The 19,839-nt window shown below is 37.1% G+C and overlaps 1 protein-coding gene across 2 annotated transcripts in view; it reads left to right on the plus strand.

The window, feature by feature from the left end:
* The window catches only part of SMAP1 (small ArfGAP 1), a 155,689-nt gene that overhangs the window by 95,674 nt on the left and 40,176 nt on the right, over window positions 1–19,839 (plus strand). For both annotated transcript variants that reach the window (XM_066253295.1, XM_066253302.1), the window contains one exon: window positions 2,217–2,297. In XM_066253295.1, coding sequence (XP_066109392.1) covers window positions 2,217–2,297 — 81 coding nt within the window. The remainder of the gene's footprint in view (window positions 1–2,216; window positions 2,298–19,839) is intronic.

The following is a 19,839-nucleotide window of genomic DNA, read 5'->3' on the forward strand; positions in this document are numbered from 1 at the left end:
GAGGGAGGGGAAAACATTATATGATATATAAAGAATTTTCGCACATCTCATTTATTCTCGATTTATAAAATGGGGTAATATTATTTGCCTTATAAAGTTGTTAAGATTAAATAAGAGAGAACAGTGTCTGGCATATAGTAAGGGGCTGGTAAATGTTAGCTGCTGTAAGGAGGAGTAATACCAAATAGCAGCACTCCACTGGAGATAGTGAGCAGGGAGACTGGAGAGTCTGGGCTCTTGTCCCATAGCCCTACCCTTTATTAGTTGTGTTGCTTTGTGCCTTACTTTCCTAAGGTTTTGTTTCTTCATTGTAAAATGACAATAATGACAGCTTTTTCCAGACAGTTATAAAAACTAAATTAGAATAGAAGGTGGTTATCACACTATGTGGCCTGTAAGAACTTTTATTATATCTCTTATGTTATAGCCTCAAAATTGCTGGTATTATCTTTTCTAATTTACAAATGGCAGAAATTCTACTCTTGCAAGAGATTGTGTCAAACACCATTTTAAAGGTACAGGTGCAAATGCAACCTTTAGGTTTTTAGACTAAGTATTGTGTGATTATTATTCTGCCTTTCCTAGTTTCATCAGTTTATATTTTCATGTTTATTACCAGGAAACTAAGGTCAAATCAGTACTCTTTTGCAGTAGTCATTCAATTCTAGGTTTCTGCACATCTCTTCCCTTTAAATGCCTTATGAATAATGCTCTTTATTTAATCTTTCTTTTTGTTTTTAGAATTTTTGTTCCTTCTTTTCCAAGTGAGAGAGGAGGGGAGATAGACAGACTCCCACATGTGCCCTGACTGGGATCTACCCAGTTGGGGGCCATGCTCTGCCCATCTGGGGCCATGCTTGCCACAAAGCTATTTTTAGTGCCTGAGGCAGAGGCTCCATGGAACCATCCTCAGTACCCTGGGCTGATGTGCTGGAACCAATCAAGCCATGGCTACGGGAGTGGAAGAGAGAGAAAGAGAGAGGGAGAAAGGAAGGAAAGGGGGGAGAGAGGGAGAGAAGAAGGAGGGGAGAAAAGAAGGGAGGGAGGGAAGAAGGAGGAAAGGAGAGGGGAAGAAAAAGGAGAAGGGGGCAGAGAAGCACGTGGTCACTTCTCCTGTGTGCCCTGACTGGGAATCAAACCCAGCAGGACATGCACAGGCCAGGGTCTGTTTTTAGAATTTTTAAAAATTAAATCTGCGGTGACAATGGTTAATAATATTATATAGGTTTCAAATGTTACATCATCTGTATATTGTATTGTGTGCCCACCACCCAAAGTCAAATCTTTCATTTTCATATTTTTGACCTTCTTTACCCTTTTCACGCCCCACTCCTCTTCTCCCTGGTAGCCACCATACTGTTGTCTGTGTTTATGAGTTTTGTTTTTCTTGTTTGTTCATATGTTGCTTTCAGTTTTTTACATGACATACGCATGAAATCATATGGTTCTTAACTGTTTCCGTCTGACTTATTTCACTTAACACAATATTCCCAAGATTTATATGTTAATTTTTATTTTATTTTCCTTTTTTTGGCATGTTTGTGCCCCTTAAATTTTTAATTATATTCTCTTTCATCCTTCTTGAAAATGCAAATTGTGAACATCATAATACCATTATAGTTTACCTTGACTGCTGAATACACTAAGTTGGCTCTGGTTCCAACATTTTTTCATGAGAAAATACTTGTATTTGCCATTTTTAAAATCATAACCACTGTGGTAATGGACTGAAAATGTTTAGTGATATTTTAAAAAATTGAAGTGATTGTACTTTACCCTTTTCTTCTTATGTTTACAGATGTAACCTGTCTTTATCTGTGTGATAGGAATTGTGTTTCATCTGGTAGTTTACTTTTTCTTCTTCAAATTTCAACTGTGTGCTTGCTATTAGGAAGCTTAACAGTATGTAAAAATGCAGTTAGAATTTATTGAATAGAGGTCTCATTTAATTACACAAACTCTAAAATATCAAGAAGTTCTAAATTGTCTCACCTTCGTTTTAGTTTTGTTAAGAAAAGATATTCTTGAATGTGTTATTAACATGTAATGTAATGAGAGTATGAATTTGTTCTTTACTTTCGTATTTCAGTATCACCAGTTGTTGTCCTTATTGAAAATTTGTACTTTTCTCAAATGACAACTCAAACTAATAAAAATGTGTCAAGAGCTGACATTTAAAAAAAGGAAACTAATCAAAACTTTGGGCTATGTTTTAGAAAGAAAAGGAAAAAAAGAAAGAAGAGAAAAGGAGAGAAAAGGAACCAGAAAAGCCTGTGAAACCTCTTACAACTGAAAAGGTAAAAAAAAATTTTTTTTAATCTGTAAAGACTACCATCTTATTTGAATACTCTTATATATAATGAGTTTTGGGATATTCACAATATGCAAAAAATTCTCTTAACAAGTATTTATTCAGTGAATACTATATGCTAAGCATGTCTTGTTAACTTCTTCCATATGATGTATAGTCAGTTATGTGTGTGGGTATAGATTATGTGAGTTCCTCAAGGACAAGCATTCTCATTAATGAAATAAAGAATGGTGTTTTTAGCTTTTATATATAAGCTTCAATAAAGTTTAGACAATGAAAGAAGGGACCTGCATGCAGTAAAGCGTCCATACTTAAGGTTAGCATTTGAACTAGATTTTGAAGTCCAAGTGGAATAAGGTGGAAGGCAGGAGCTTATCAGTTGGAGGGAACACCTTGAGGACAGACATGGAAACTGGAAATAGACAAAGTATGTTTAGAAAAAGAGGACTAGTGGAGTGTGAAGACATAGGTCTATGTATAGAAAGTGAAAATTAGAGCAGAATGGTAGATAGAGCTCAAATTGTAGAAGACCTTAAAGTCTGACTTGATTCTTATTTTGGAGGAAGGGCTGTGGAAAGCACTAAGTTTCTAAAGCACCTAATAATACCCTAATTCACATGGGTTCTTTTGGAAGATTATTTTGGTAATAATGATCTGCAGGATAGATGTGATTAAACGAAAGGTAGAGAGAAGATTAGATTTTGTAAATAATTATAGCTGCTTGACTTTGAATGCATTTCACCAGACAACTGTGGCAGCATTGTAGGGAAACGGTCAGTAAAAGGGAGCATTTTTGATTTTGTTGTTGAAATTTTAAAAATTGATTCTACCAGGGCATAAATTACATTCTACAAAGTGCATTCATTTAAAGTGTACAGTGAGAGTATGTACTGATTCTTTCTCTGTCATTTGTTAGAGCAGGCTGCCTTCAAAGGGTTATAAATGAGGCTTCAGCAAGTTAAGATGTGCTAAGTATCCCAAGATTCCTCAATTCTTCATGTAGCAATCAATACCATCCACCATCTGACTCTTCACCTGCCTCCTGGCATTCTCCCTGCATTCTTTATACCAGTCAGGCTTGTCCACTGTCAGCTAAACAAGCTGTCCATCTTTTTTTCTTTCTTTCTTTTTTTTTTACAGGGTCAGAGAGAGGGATAGACAGGAACGGAGAGAGATGAGAAGCATCAATCATCAGTTTTTCATTACGAGACCATAGTTGTTCATTGATTGCTTTCTCATATGTGCCTTGACCATGGGGTTACAGCAGAGCGAGTAACCCCTTGCTCAAGCCAGTGACCTTGGGTCCAAGCTGGTGAGCCTTGCTCAAACCAGATGAGCCCATGCTCAAGCTGGCGATCTCGGGGTCTCGAACCTGGGTCCTCTGCATCCAGTCCGACGCTCTATCCACTGTGCCACTGCCTGGTCAGGCCAAGCTGTCCATCTTGTTGTTGTTGTTTTTTTTTGTGGGAGAGACAGAGAGAATCAGAGAGAGGGACAGATAGGGACAGACAGGAAGGGAGAGAGATGAGAAACATCAATTCTTCATTGCGGTTCCTTGATTGATTGATTTCTCATACGTGCCTTGACCAGGGGGCTACAGCAGACTGAGTGATCCCTTGCTCAAGCCAGTGACCTTGGGCTGAAGCTGGAGAGCCTTGCTCAAACCAGATGAGCTCGCACTCAAGCTGGTGACCTCGGGGTCTCAAACCCGGGTCTTCTGCATCCCAGTCTGATGCTCTATCCACCGCGCCACCACCTGGTCAGGCCAAGCTGTCCATCTTTAAGTTACTTTGCCTAGAATGTCTTTTCCTCTTCACACCTCTTACCTAAAGCTTACTCATTCCACTTTTTTCATGAAGCCCTTCTAAACATTGCAGTTAGATAGACTTCCTCCCTTCCTATAATTCTGTTTCCTATAAGTACTTAGGTTTTATTAAACCCAGTTCACACCTCATCTGTTACTCTTGTTCAACCTGCAGAGGCTGAGGACTCCTGCTGCTCTTGATGGGCTGCTTTTGAGCCTGTTAAAAGAATAATCACATGGAAAACATTAGTTCCAATCAAAGTTTGTGGTCAAGATAGAGCAGAGTGTATAAAAAGAAAGATACATTTAAAAGTATAACAATGGAGAAACTGAAAGAAAAGCACAAAGAAGCTTTACATATAGACATTTTTTCTGTGTGTTCTCTCTCTGAGCTGTTATTTTTCATAGGGTATATATAATTACTGAGGAAAGATTAGTTGCCTGACCAGGCGGTGGCACAGTGGATAGAATGTTGGATTGGGACATGGAGGACCCAGGTTTGAAACCTCAAGATTGCCAGCTTGAGTGCAGGCTCACCTGGTTTGAGCAAGGCTTGCCAGCTTGAGCCCAAGGTCGCTGGCTTGAGCAAAAGGTCACTCGATCTGCTGTAGCGTCCCCCTCCACTGCCCCGTCAAGGCACATATGAGAAGCAATCAATGAACAACTAAGGTGCTACAATGAAGAGTTGATGTTTCTCATCTCTCTCCCTTCCTGTCTGTCCCTATCTATCCCTCTCTCTGTCCTCTCTGTCTCTGTCACATGCACACACACAAAAATTAGTAATACCAGTGAAAATATAGGATGGGGCAAAAGTGGGTGAATATACAAAATTTATAGTTGTGAATATACAAAACAGTTTATTTTTGTATTAATATTTATTGTATTCCATATGAACAACTGTAAACCTACTTTTGCTCCACCCAGTAGTAGCAGTAGTAGCTAGAATAATATCATCATAAGTAATAGTTGGCTTTATTGACCATCTGCTATATACCAGGAACTATGCTAGGTGTACAATTTATATGTAAAGTGACCACCTATGTATATACCACCTAAATCAGGAAATAGAACATGGCCAGCACCCTGGCAGCTACTGAATCAAAAAATCACTTCCTTTCTCCCCAGAGATAATCATTTCCTTGCAGTGCAGAAATACATAGTTACACCTTCTCTGCATGTATTTTTAAGAAATGTGGTTTGTTTTTCTGTTTTGAATATGAGTGCAATATCACACATATTCCTGTGGTTTGCTAATAAGTCAGCCATTTTTTTGATGAGGGTCAATTATGTTGTTTTTAGTTATTGTTTATTCAGTTAATTGTTCCTCATTTCAGTGCCACGGACCAGCGCGGCTCCTAATTCTGGGTTTTGAGTGAGAATGGTTCAGAATGAAGAAAACAGACTTATTAAGAAAAAAGAATGGGACTGGGAGGATTCTTCAATGCTGATGGCAATATCTGAGCGCCCCATAGCCCCAGTTTGCTTTATTATATAGCCATATGCAAATCAAGTAAGTCCTTGATACAAAGTTACACGTCTGAGGCTAATACAGGAACTCTCCCAAGGCATAAACAGGAATCCCCCTACCATACATACATAAGCGAAATCAACCAACTTCTGAACAAAGAGTAAGAGGAAGGGCCTGTAAATTGCTTCTAGCAACTTAAGCGGGCAGGTGAAGTGGGTGCAAATACTCAGCATCATAGCCAAGATAGAGGTGGTGGGGGAGAACTTAGCTTTTGCTAAGCCTCAAATCTACAAAGGTTTTTTGCCATTTACAGTCCACAACACTCCAGAATGGTGATTTAAATTCTAGATCCATGAAACTGGGGCTCTGTAGAAGAATGAGTCTGTCTGCATAGAACTCACTGCAGAGCACCTGTGAGAGCAAGGCTTCTTTTGGGTGTAGACACAAATCTTTTTCTCAGTAGTTTTCTCAGATGCTGAAAGGAAATTTATATAGTTACAGACATGAAAAAAAGTTTATAGTAATGCCATTAAGTGGGAGATAAAATATAAGATCAGTTAAAACCAAAATCAGCCATTTTCTTAATTAGAAATTATCCAGAGTCAAGTTTATCTTTTCATCTACTTCGTATCTGATTATAACCATCTGTATTTTGGAGACAAAATAGAACAGGGTGTTAAGGATAAAAATTTGATGAGATTCATAGTCTCGAGCCACAGAAACAGTGGCTCTGTAGCCATAAACTTTGTCACTATCTTCTGGAATGTTATTTTTGTGGTACTTACAATTTTTTGTCAAGATTACTGCATTTATTTGAAAGTACTGCAGTGCCAGAAAAACTGGAGGTAGAGAAGAAGGATTCTAAATTCATTAAAATTTAGTAGGAACCTGAACACTGGGAAAAATTAAATGATAAATTTAATTGCTTATAGAATAAAGTTCAGGTGGTTAAGGCCTTCATAGCCTGACCATTATCCATTTTCACTTTTTGTTTTAATTAATCTCTTCCCAAATTTATACAGTTTCCAGGGAACCTGAATAGATACTGTCTTTGAAAATGTCATTCTTATTTTTGTCTCAATAACTGATTTGGTTCTATACCTACCTTCTTCCACTCCTAGGATCTCTTCTTCCCACATAACCAGTTCTACAACTCCTTCTAAATCCTTACCATTGCATTCAGCCTCATTCTTTTTATAGCCATCTTTTCCTTATTACAAAAGTCATGGAAAATGCAAGAAAATGTATAAAAGAAAACCAGTTTTTATTTTTTTAAATTTTTCTTTAGCGAGAGAGAGACGGACAGGGACAGACAGAAAAGGAGAGAGATGAGAAGCATCAGCTTGTAGTTGTGGTACCTTAGTTGTTCATCGATCACTTTCTCATATGTTCCTTGACCAAGGGCTTTAGCAAAGCTAGTGACCCCTTGCTCAAGCCAGTGACCATGGGGTCATATCTATGATCCCACTCTCAAGTCAGTGATCCTGCACTCAAGCTGGCGACCTTGGAGTTTCGAACCTGGGTCCTCAGTGTCCTAGGCTGATGTTCTGTTCACTGCGCCACCACTTGGTCAGCCCTTTTTAATTTTAATTTTTTTAATTGAATTTATTGGGGTAACACTGGTTAACAAAATTATATAGGTTTCAGGTGCACAATTCTACAACACATCTCTATACAGTGTTTTGTGTGTTTACCCCCATCCTACCCCAGATCTAGTCTTCATCCATCAGCACTTGTCCCTCCTCTACCTTTCTCCACCCCCTCTCTCCCCGTTCTCTGGCAGTCACCACACTCTTGTCCATGTCCATGAGGTTTTTTCCCTCTCTTTTTTGTCCTTTTTTGCTTAATTCCTTCACACTCCTCCCCCAGCCAAGGAAAAACAGTTTTTTTTTTATTTTTTTAAATTTTTTTTTTTTAGATTTTATTTATTCATTATAGAGAGGAGAGAGAGAGAGAGAGAGAGAAGGGGGGAGGAGCAGGAAGCATCAACTCCCATATGCGCCTTGACCAGGCAAGCCCAGGGTTTCGAACCGGCAACCTCAGTGTTTCCAGGTTGACACTTTATCCACTGCGCCACCACAGGTCAGGCGGAAAAACAGTTTTTAATCACCTGTCATTTAGCTATCCAGAGTCTTACCACTTTTAACATTTTAGGGGTTTTTTCTATGTAGGCTGTATTTTTATATTTTTTTTACTTGTACGACCATAAGGTTTATATCGACTACGTTAGTAAGATTTTATATTTTCTTAGTTTCTAACTTATTTTATGGCATTTTCAAATACAGGTGGAAATGAAAACTTTTATTGGATTTCAAAAGGGTGCTTTGTACTTCACACTCATTAGGATGACCACTATTAAAAAAAATACAGAAAGTAACACGTGTTGGTGAGGAAGTGGAAAATTTGGAACCCTTGTGCACTGTTATTGGGAATGTAAAATGGTGCAGCCACTATGAAAATTATGTGATGATTCGTCAAAAATATAAACGTATGATTACTATGTGATCCAGCAGTTTCACTTCTGGATATACAATATACCCAAAAAATTGAAAATGGGGGCTCAAAACAGATATTTGTACATCACGTTCATAGCATTTTTCACAATAGCAGAAAAGTGGAAACAACCTAAATGCCTGCCCATCAGCGGGTGCATTGACAAACAGGTGTGGAGATACAGTTGCCTGCCCATCAGTGGGTGCATGGACAAACAGGTGTGGAGATACAGTTGCCTGCCCATCAGCGGGTGCATTGCAAACAGGTGTGGAGATACAGTTGCCTGCCCATCAGTGGGTGCATGGACAAACAGATGTGGAGATGCAGTCAAGGCAGTAGCGTCCAGCCTTGTAAAGGGAGTAAATTCTGGCACATGCTACAACGTGGATGATTCTTGAGGACATTATACTAATCCAAGTTACAAAAGGACAGATGCTGTATGATTCCATTTCTAGGTACCTGTGTGAGGCACCCAGAATAGCCAGACTCATAGAGACAGAAAGTAATGTGCTGGATGCCAGGGGCTGGGGCAGGGAAGATGGGCAGTTCTTGTTTGATGGGTACAGGGTTTCAGTTTTGCAAGATGAAAAGAGTTCTGGAGATGGGTGTCTATGAAGCTTAAGAAGGTAAATTTTATATGTGGATTTTACCACAGTTAAAAGTTAATAAATTTTAAGAGGTACTTTGTAAAACATACACAATTTCATCTTTCATCTTAATAACTCAATTTTAATGAATTTTATAGTATAAGAATTTTATTAAGTTATTGAGTACATGAATTATGGTGTATATCTTAGCTTCCTTTTAGCTGAACGTTGTTTATCTGAATTGTAACCTTTTATCTTATAATCATGCTATTTCAAAAGTTATTTTTTAGTATGACACTTAAACTTTTAAAACAAGATATTTATTTTACCTGTAATGATAGTGTGCTGTACTGACCTAAAGTAGTAAGGGGGAGCAGTCACAGGCACTAGACGAGTCAATTGCAGTATAGTACCAAGAAAAGGTCTGCTTATCCAGCTGGGCAGTGACCCGCCACCAATTAACAAAGGTGAATAAGGGGATTTTATCTTTTATGGCATCCTTACAAGTGAGAACAATAATGAGTTGAAAATAAAATAGGTTTAAGTTATACAAATATATTTGCATATCATATTTAAATGAACATCTAATGCTTTTAGATGCTTCTCTCCATTTATACATTATGTGATAGACAACTCAAATTAATTGTTAATGCTATGTTTTCTTAATTACAAAAATATTAAGTTGAAGCCTGGTCTGTGGTGGCACAGTGGATAAAGCCTTGACCTGGAAAGCTCAGGTTGCCGGTTCGAAACCCTGTGCTTGTCTGGTCAAGGCACATACGACAAGCAACCAATGACCAACTGAAGCAGCTATGAGTTGATACTTCTCACTTCAGCCCTCCACCTCTCTTCTCTCTCTCTGTTAAATCAATAACTAAAATCTTTTTAAAAATCAATATAAAGATTAGATATATTATTATTTGCTTTTCTTCCCCTCTTTCCCCTCTTACCCCACAAAAAATAAAAGCTGGTGGGAAAGGCCTTATACTTTGAGTTTTAAACTCGTAGTACTCTGGATGTGTTAATGTGTGCTTTCTCCAGTAATGCTTGCTTTTTTCAAAAGATATTTAAAAAAATTTTTGAATGTACAAAAACTTCCAAGAAAAGTTTTAAAACCTATTTCTTACTTTACTTAAAGATCTTTTTAAAAATATTCTTTCTCCCTTAATTTGTCTGTCATTTGGCTTAAAGCAATAAAATCTATTCAGAGGTAAATGTGCAGTGAGGAGAGGACACCGTGTTGCTCCGCTCATATGGGATGCGTTCATGTTCTAGTTTTTAAAAGTGTTCACCTGCATACATAGGAAACCCCCCCCACCCCGACCTTGGGATTTCTGGCTCTCCTGTTTTGCTGCCTGCCAGAGTATGGCTGTTCTAGATAACATTTCTGTCTTTTAAAGTCCTCTCTTGCCTAGATCTATGGCCTCCTGCTACCAACCTGGCCCTGTTATTGTTACTGCATTTAACATTATCAGCTGTGGATCTGGAGAAAGAGAGACTATGTTTTCTGAAAACAGTGATAAACAATCTTGAGATATTGCTCCAAAGGTAACTTGAGTGGTTTTTAGTTTGAGTTACAAAAAAAAAATCTTATCACTTCATAAATATCACATGGTATGAACATCCTTAGAATTGAGGAGGACATTGATTGCAGTGAATATTAATAACCTTATGGAGACCACTATGTAGTCTTTATTTTTTCCCTCTGCTTCCAGTACTGTCCAGACCTTTCATCATTTGAAGCTTTTCCTTTTTAGCTTCATAGGCTTTGATCAAATGTTATTAGAGCCTTCAAGTATGCACTGTATTTTATATCCTATTGCTTCAGTTCACCTGAATTCAATTCTCTGTGCATGCAGTCTGACTCTTAATTCCCAGCCACACTCAGCCCTCCTCTCTTTACCGTAGAAAGCGTGCTCTAGGACTTGGGTGGTTGTTTCTGTTCTAGCTAATGTGATTTTAGTGTGTAAGGCTGAGAAAAGTAACCCTAAGAGGGATTTGGTCTTACAGTTTGTGTTTCAGGTAGATTAAATTCCACCATCATTTTGCATCCAAATGTGTGTGTGTGTATAATATTTAGAGAGATACATCTAAAGATTTTGGGAAGAAATAATTTGGATTGAATGTATCAACTATTAGGATGCCAACAGTGTACTAGAAACGCTAAAGGGTTGGAGGAATATAAAAATGCTGAAGATAGATACCCTCAAGAATCTTAAAATTCAAGAAGAATTTTCTGTGATTGAATTTTTAAGTGATTAAAAGCGGATGATATGAAAAATAACCTTAGCACAAGGCTCATTCGGAGATGTGAGAGAGTGTTGGGACTATTAAGAACAGCCTTCATGAGGTGGTTACACTGACATGGAGCATTGAAAGATTGTTAGGAAGGTGGAAGAAAGGGCAACAGGCAAAGGAAATGAAAAGAATGACTGAAATTAGAAAGCATATTTTGGCAATAATGAATAATCCAGTTTAACTAGAATATAGGACATAATGGAGTATAAAACAAAAATAATTTCAAAGAAACTTTAAGTTTCATGGTAAATAATGGATTGCTTCTGATTTTGAGTAGCAGTGTATTAGTAAGATGATATCCTGGCTGCAGAATAGGAGATGTAATGAAGGGAAGAGGGGTTATGAGCTATAGTCCAAGCAGGAGATAATTGAGGCTTGATGTGGAATGCAGTCTGTAAAAGTACTCTCAGAAGAATGATTGAAAGACTTTTGTCTTAATGCATTTTACTTTGCTTTTTAACAAATAGCCCTGTCAGACTCCAGCGAGCTATTATATTAGATTCATTCACTTATTCACTCAAATATCTATTAAGCAGTCACCATATACACAGGGCTAGACGTACAATAATAAAACAGAAATTTCTGTCTTCATAGGATTGTTTCAAATGCATAAGGCTTTTTATCAATAAAAGATATTAGTGTGATGTTTAGTAATTACTACCACCATTACTTTATATTAGCCAAAAGCTAGTCGCTAGTTATTATTGCCAACTCTATATATTTTACCTCCCAAAAGATATTTTCATTGATATCATTAGACCTTAAACTTTATATACTGCTTACAAAAATTAGGGATTTTATAGCTTCATATTCATTTTGAAATATCTCCTAATAGCAGTGGTTTTCAGTTGCAGGTCGATGGACCAGAATTTCTGGTGGAGTGGCACCAGTCTGCTGATCAGTGGTTGAAAACCACTGCTTTATAGCATTAGTCAAGAGTTTTAAAAGACTTAGTACTTTGATCTTTATGAAATATGTATTTATTTGTTTTTCAAGGATTTTTAGCAAACGCCTATTTCTGACAGTATCGATTATTTATGGACATTGCGTTGAATCGAATTCACCAGTTTTGTCTCTTCCTTAACCTGTTGATAGGTTTTGGTGACAGGACCCTATGGAAGCGATAGTTCTGAAACGATTAGAATCCTTCTACCCCATAGTTATTTTCATTTAGCAAATCTGGATGGGCCCCCAAATAATATATGTTTAACACATAAACTCTAATGGAGATAAAATACAGCAGAATATATTCTTCTACCATTTTCTCTATTTCTTAATCACTAATCCTGTTGAACTAAACTTCTATGATTATGCTGAGAAGATGTCCTTGTTTTTCTTATTACACTTTAGGACCTTATTTTTATACCACTGTAAACTTTTTTCCCCTTTCTTTTCCAAGTGAGAGGAAGGGAGATAGAGAGACAGACTCCCGCATGCACCCCAACCAGGATCCACCTCCGTCTGGGGCTGATGCTCTGCCCATCTGGGGCCATGCTCTCAACTGAGCTATTTTTAGTACCTGAGGAGGAGGCTCCACAGAGCCATCCTCAGTGCCCTGGGCCAATGCGCTTGAACCAGTCAAGCCAGCCTGTAGGAGGGGAAGAAAGAGAGAAAGAGAAGGAGGGAGGGAGCAGATGGTCACCTCGCCTGTATGCCCTGACCAGGAATTGAAGCTGGGACATCCACATGCTAGGCTGACGCTCTATCACTGATCCAGTGGGCCAGGGCCATACAACTATAAACTTTAAATTTCTGCTACCGAATGCTAGAAAACATCTGGGGAAAGATCTTGGTTTCTGCTGACCTTCTGATCTCTAGGAGGTTTAAAAGTGGTTTGTATAATCCTGGTTCTGTGTAGTGGTACAGTATAGTGTTAGACATCCTGACTTTCCTGCAAGCTCTTGTCCATGCTGTCAGAAAACTAGGACTTACTCTCTTCAGTCACAGCTCTGGATTAAGGTCTCCACATCTGTTGAAAAGATAACCAGCCAGCCTGACCAGGTAGTGACACAGTGGATGGAGCATCAACCTGGGATGCTGAAGATCCAGGTTTGAAAACCTGAGGTTACCAGCTTGAGCGTGGGATCGCAGATATGGCCCCGTGGCTGCTGGCTTGAACCCAAAGTCACTGGCTCAGCTGGAGCCCCCTGGTCAAGGCACATATGAGAAACAATGAACAGCTGAAGTGCCTTAACTGAATTGAAGCTTCTCATTTTTCTCCCTCCCCACCGTCTTCTCTTCCCTCCCTCCCTCCCTCCCTCCCTCCCTCCCTCCCTCCCTCCCTCCCTCCCTCCCTCCCTCCCTCCCTCCTTCTCGTGTGCTAAAAAAAGGAAAAAAGGACAACCAGCTTGTTTAGGTACTTACTAAAAAGGGTTTGTTGCTTCTTTTCTGTTCTTTTTTATTATTATCTCCTTTGTAACTGTTATATTTCTAATTTCTCAAACATGTTCACCAAGTTTAAATCCTCAGTGGTGTGGCTCCATCATTTTGTTGATTGTAAAGAGAGGTCAGAAAATAAATATTTTATTTTCCACTGCCTGGCTGCTTTGAGTTCTTTGAGAACCAACTAGAAGCCAGTAGGATCCGTAAGGGAGTAAAAAGTTACCCTTTAAGCCCATTTTGGGGAGACTCAAGGTCATTGAGAATTGTCTTTCAAACAAGTATATGTAGTTATATTATAAAATCTTTAAAAAAAAGATTTGTCAGGGTAAGATTGTTACAATATTTATATAAATTCGCCTTTATTACAAAATTATACATATTTGGAATTTATTTCGCAAAGTATATTGTATTTGTAAATGTGAATTTAGTCCAGATATTTAAATGTTTTAAAACTGTATATGGAAAATGTCAAATATTTATGATATATACCTATTACTCAGCATCAGCAGTTTGAAACTCATTCTCAAACTTGTTTAACTTATACCTTTATCTCTCTATATTATTCTGAAACAAATTTCAGAAATTGTATTATTTTATTATATATCTCTAAAACGTAAGGTTTCTTTAAAAACAACAAAATGGATTAACCTGTGGTGACTCGGGAATAAAACATCAACCTGGAACGCTGAGGTCGCCAGTTTGAAACCCTGGGCTTGCCTGGTCAAGGCACATATGGGAGTTGATGCTTCCAGCTCCTCCCTCCTACCCCCTTCTCTAAAATGAATAAAGTCTTAAAAAAGAAAGCAAATGTAAAAAACAACAAAATGCCTGTATCATATATACTAAAAATAAAACCCATTGTTTTATATTCCTCATCAAATAGCCTTTCAAGTGTTCAGATTTCCAGTTATCTCATACAAACCATAAGTCCCCCCTCCCAATTTGTTAGTTTGCATCAAAAGGCAGATTAGGTTGATATGTCTGAGTTTTTTAACCTAGCAATTCCTTCTTCATCCCTTCTTTTTCCTTTAATTTACTTGTGGGAAAGAGGGGGTCTTTTTCTTCTCGCGCAGTAGGAACTTTGCTGATTTGTATCTCCATAGTTCTTTTGTCCTTTGTATTTCCTATAAATATATAGTCCATTGGAGGCCCATTGTTTTAGCTAGACTGTTGTGTTATATTTTCCATCAGGAGGCACCTAATGTCTGGCTATTTCTCTTCTTGACATGTTAAGCCCATTTACATTTACTTTTATTTACATCTACATTTACTTCAGTACCTTTTCCAGGAATTCATCAGGGGCTGCAGAATGGTGAAAACCTAATTCTCTAGTTTCTTTTTCATTTAGTAATTGAAATATTTCCACTAATTTTGGTTACCTGGTAGTGTAATTCATATATGAGAGGCAGCTTGATACTTTCCCTTAATTGACCAGTTTTCAGAATAATGAGTTGATTCATTAGCATCCTCCCGTTGTATCCAGTAAGGCTGTTTGTCTCATGTATTTGTGAATTTAACCATACACGGTGTATTTCTGTCTGGCAGTTGTTATCCTTGGATGGGATGGCTCCTAAGTCTTTTTGTGATGCAGCTGTGGTAGCCTGATAAGTTCCTTGAGATTGCGCATGATAATTATTTTAAGCTCATCTTGTACATTGCAAGATGTATAGCTAAAATAGCTGTCATCAGCTATTTTACTGGGGAGTTCTGGTTCCTTTTAAGTAAAAAGGCTATTTCATTACCATGTTGTAGATTCTAAGGGTGCTCATTGTCAGTCCATATATAATATATAGTTTCTCAAATTTAAATTGTTTATTCTCTGTACTTGTCATTTTATATATAAAAAGTTGTGAGTGGTGATAGCAAATCAGGAACAGATTGTGGATTTCAGTTTAGAACTCCATAGTTTACTGTAGTTTTCTTAGCTGAAAGAATGTGTTACCAAACAGCATAGCCAACAGTGACCTTGTCAGATTTGAGACCCACTGCTCAAGAATCACAGGTAGCTGGTATTTCTCTCCATTTCCATTTCTCCATTTCCGTGTCCCCCCTTTCTAAGTCCTTAGTTTTTAAATAAGCTCGTACATTAAATATTGATAGGATATATTCAGATCTTGTTTATAACAAAACCCCGTTGCTGTGGTTTTCATTATCCATCCTGCTTTCCCAATCTTCTCTTTATTCTTTTTTTTTGTGTGTGACAGAGACAGAGACAGAGGGACAGACAGGAAGGGAGAGAGATGGGAAGCATCAGTTCTTCGTTGCAGCACTTTAGTGTGTTCATTGATTGCTTTCTCATATGTGCCTTGACCGCGGGCCTTCAGCAGACCAAGTAACCCCTTGCTCGAGCCAGCGACCTTGGGCTCAAGCTGGTGAGCCTTGCTCAAACCAGATGAGCCTGTGCTCAAGCTGACGACCTCGGGGTTTTGAACCTGGGTCCTCCGCATTCCAGTCCGATGCTCTATCCACTGCACACCATCTGGTCAGGCTTCTCTTTATTCTTCCTGACTTTCTGACCCTCTTTCTTTTAGAGAAAGAAGAGTTGGTGGGGTGAAGGACACTAGATCTGTTGTAGAAAACGACTGTCCCCATAGAATGTTCACATTCCTCAAACTGGATTGAAGTACTTACTGCTAAAGTATAATCATGGTAGTTTTTTTTATTTCCAGTGTTTGAATGAACCATTCTAATAACATTTTCCAGTATAAATTTTTCTACCATGTTCTTTTTAAATAACAGCTTTATTAAGATATAATTCACATATTATAGAATTCACCCATTAACATGTAAAACTCAGTGGTTTTTAGTATATTATTAGAGTTGTACAACCATTAATTTTAGGACACTTTCTTCACCCGCAAAAGAAACCCCATCGCTATTAGCCCTCTTCATGACAACCACTAATCTTTCTGTCTCTATATATTTGTCTGCTGTGGACATTTCATATAAATGCTGTCTTATAACGTGGTATTTTGTGACTGGTTTCTTTCACTTAGCGTAATGGTTTTAAGATTCATGCATGTCAGGGTATGTGACAGTCATGCATAACAGGGTATGTGATTCTTCTTGCAGAATATTTTTTTTTTGCAGTTGACAAAAAAAAATGATCATTTTCTCTTCAATAAATTATTGGCTGTCAAAGTTTTTAGAAGTGTTATGTTTTAATGATTCAAAAGTAAGATGAATAGAGGTAGCCTTTTATTAGAGAGATTTGAAATCTGAAATCAGTATTTACAAGACAGGTAAGTTCTATGGTCATGCATGTTTCATTCAGAGAATATTGTCCATTTCAGGTCTATAAACTGTCAAAACCAGAAACATGGAATTAAAATTTCCATTTTCTGTGTTTCAGTTCTTACTGAAAATTTTAAGGTAGTTTTCATTCTCCCTGTACTCTTAACTTCTCTGAAGTTACACAGTGTCTTGAAAATATAAAGAAATAAAAAAAAGGTTGATGAGACTCATGGTAAGTGGTGAGAATTGTTTACCCTGATAAACTTGAGGGTTAAAGTGACTGCTAAAGGGAGTATCCTTGATATATTTTTATTAGAAGCAGATGTGTTGAAACCACAGTAGAACAGTGTTAATATTTTTAAGATTTTTGAAATAGGGCACCACATATATTGTTACTTAAATCTGAACTCTGCTAATAAGAAAGGAACATTCTGCTGACTTGGTAGTAACATGCCTTTACTTAAAATAATTTGGGAAAGACTTGTCTTGGCTCCTGATTACAAGCAGTAGAATGGACTCAGAATATCGTTTCCTCTGTGTTCCTTATGCATGCGGCTGTGTAGGACAGTGATTGCAGTTTCCCTCTCTGCTTTGCCTTTCTGTTTGATTTCTGCTTCAGTAAAATGTTTATCTCAGGTGTGAGCCTGACTAATCTTACAAGTTTTCTCATAATACTTTGTCATGTTTGAAGGTGGAAGGATTTAATTAAGGATGAGTTGTGGAGTCATGCTGGCTACAGTATGTTAGAAGAGAAAACAAAAAAACTAAAGAGTATCTTTTATTTAATTAAAAATAAACTTGATCTAAGACACACTGAATAGAAATTTACCAAATATAAGCAGTAGCTATTGTATATATTGTTTTTCTTAGAGAGATATTGTTTATAGATTTTCATAACACTTTTCTGTACAGTAAAATGTAAGAAAACAAAATTGATGTTATAAGCTTTGTAAAGAGAAAGGGAGAAGAAAATGGTTTCATTTGATGGTGGTAGATATGGTATATCTTGGTACAGAGACTAGAGAAAAATTGTGAAAATTTTATATATTATTCAAGGCAATTTTGAGCCAGTGATAGGATAATCTAGCAAATGTTTTTATTAATTTTTTTTTGCTTAATTATACACAATGAGTTAGGTTACTTTCTTATAAATAGGTATTATTTAGCAGTCAACTTTTCACCAGGGTAGAAGAATCCTTAAATAAGCATTTAAATGTCCAGACTCTCTTCTTTAAATAGGCTAAAGTAGGTGAGAGCTGATCAATATTAACTGTAGTTCAAGGGAGTCATCAGTAGATAGCTGCAGGATTTAGTTCTTACAGAGGCTAAAGTTTGACTTCTCTATCCTTTTTCTCAGTAAAATCTGTGTCACAAAATGTCACTCTAGGTGGCACTTGAAATTGCTTTTGGGATGTGTAGTTTTTTAAAGAGAAAATTAAGGGAATTTAAAAAACTTTTGTAATTATATCATGAGTGTGTCTCTACCTGAAAGTGACATTTTGTAACTTCATAGAGATTGTGTTTTAGAAGTTAAATTAGTTCATTTCTTAACTTTTTTATTGAAGTATAAAGAATTTTTACAAATTTATACACGTATAAGCAATGCACAGATCACTATTCAAAACATTACTAGTCGCACATCTTACTCTCTTGGTCCTCCCATTCAGCACTCCCAAAGTTAATCACTTCAGATTTCTGTTAACATGGATACATTTTATCTACTTTTAATTCTATGTAAGTAGGGTCATACAGCACCTGCTATGTCTGTGTCTGGTTTCTTTTGCTAATTATTGTATCCATGTTTCTATGTGTTGTTTTCTTATTGGTAAATATTACTCTGTTGTCTGCGTGTGCTATTCTTAACTTTTCCATTTTACTGATGGTTGATACAAGCAGTTTTTGGATTTAGACTTTGATGAGTAAAGCAGCTATGAACATTCTTGTACGTACCTTTTGATAAACATATACACATAGCTTGTTGGGTACATACCTAAAAGTAGAAATGCAGGTCATAGGGAATATACATGTCCAGTTTTAGTTTTTCCTGCCAAAGAATTTTTCAAATTAATTTTACCAATTTATATTCTCTGCCATATGGTATGATAGTTTATTTGCTTTGCATTTTCACAAAAGCTTGGTATTGTCATTTTAAAAAGAACCTGCTGGGTATAGAAATTATATAGTAGTTTTATTAGTAGGTGCTAATTAAGTATACAGAATATCCTGGCAGTTGAGAGGTTATCTTTGAATGAGTAAATAATTTGAATAACCTGAAACAATTTTGACTTTTACAAGAGGAATTTAAAAAATTCCTTTAATTTTCTTTTTAAAAGATTGGACATTCCAAGAGCAATTTCAAGTGCCACCTTGAGTGACATTTTGTAACATAGGTTTTATTGAGAAAAGGATAGAGAAATCAAGCTTTTTCAACCAAGATGGTTTACTTTCTTCTTACTGTTTTATATAGTTTAAAAAAGAAAGAATTGAATAGATAAAAGGATTATTTTCTTATAGAAAGCAATAACAAAATTATAGTAACCTTACTTTGTTAATAACTATACTAAAATGCCCTCAGCCCTAAAGGAATAAAGGAACCAGCTAAAGTTGTAAGAGCTTTTTAAAACTTGTCTATTATTAAAGTAACTGTGGGGCCTGACCAGGCAGTGGCGCAGTGAATAGAGCATTGGCCTGAGGACCCACATTTGAAACCCTGAAGTTGCTGGCTTGAGCATGGGATCATAGACACATGACCCCATGGTTGCTGGCTTAAAGCCCAAGGTCGCTGGCTTGAGCAAGGGGTCACTGGCTCCGCTGGAGGCCCTCCCTCCCCCCCCTCCCCCCGTCAAGATACATATGAGAAGCAATCAGTGAACAACTAAGGTGCCACAACTATGAATTGATTTTTCTCATCTCTCTCTCTCTTCCTGTCTGTCCCTCCCTCTTTCTCTCTCTCAAAAAATAAAGTAACTGTGATAAAGAGTATATAAGTTGTGGCAGAAAACCATATTTCAGGTTCTATTACAGGCTTGTAGTAAATTGCAACATTTTTTTTCTTCATGGAATTTCTAAATGTTTTTGCAGTCGTTTAAAGCTTTATTGCAAGTGAGGCAATAAAAAGGGAAGAAATCCAATTACTTTATGTGCAAAGCTTTCATTTCCTATTTAATGAAAGAAAGGCAGACTTTTGTTCAGTGAGCGTGTAAACTTTACAGTTCCTCACGATAGATTAGAAATTTTCTTTAATAGATAATAAGAAAATTAT

This window comes from Saccopteryx bilineata, chromosome 1, assembly GCF_036850765.1.
Source record: "Saccopteryx bilineata isolate mSacBil1 chromosome 1, mSacBil1_pri_phased_curated, whole genome shotgun sequence".
Lineage (NCBI taxonomy): Eukaryota > Metazoa > Chordata > Mammalia > Chiroptera > Emballonuridae > Saccopteryx > Saccopteryx bilineata.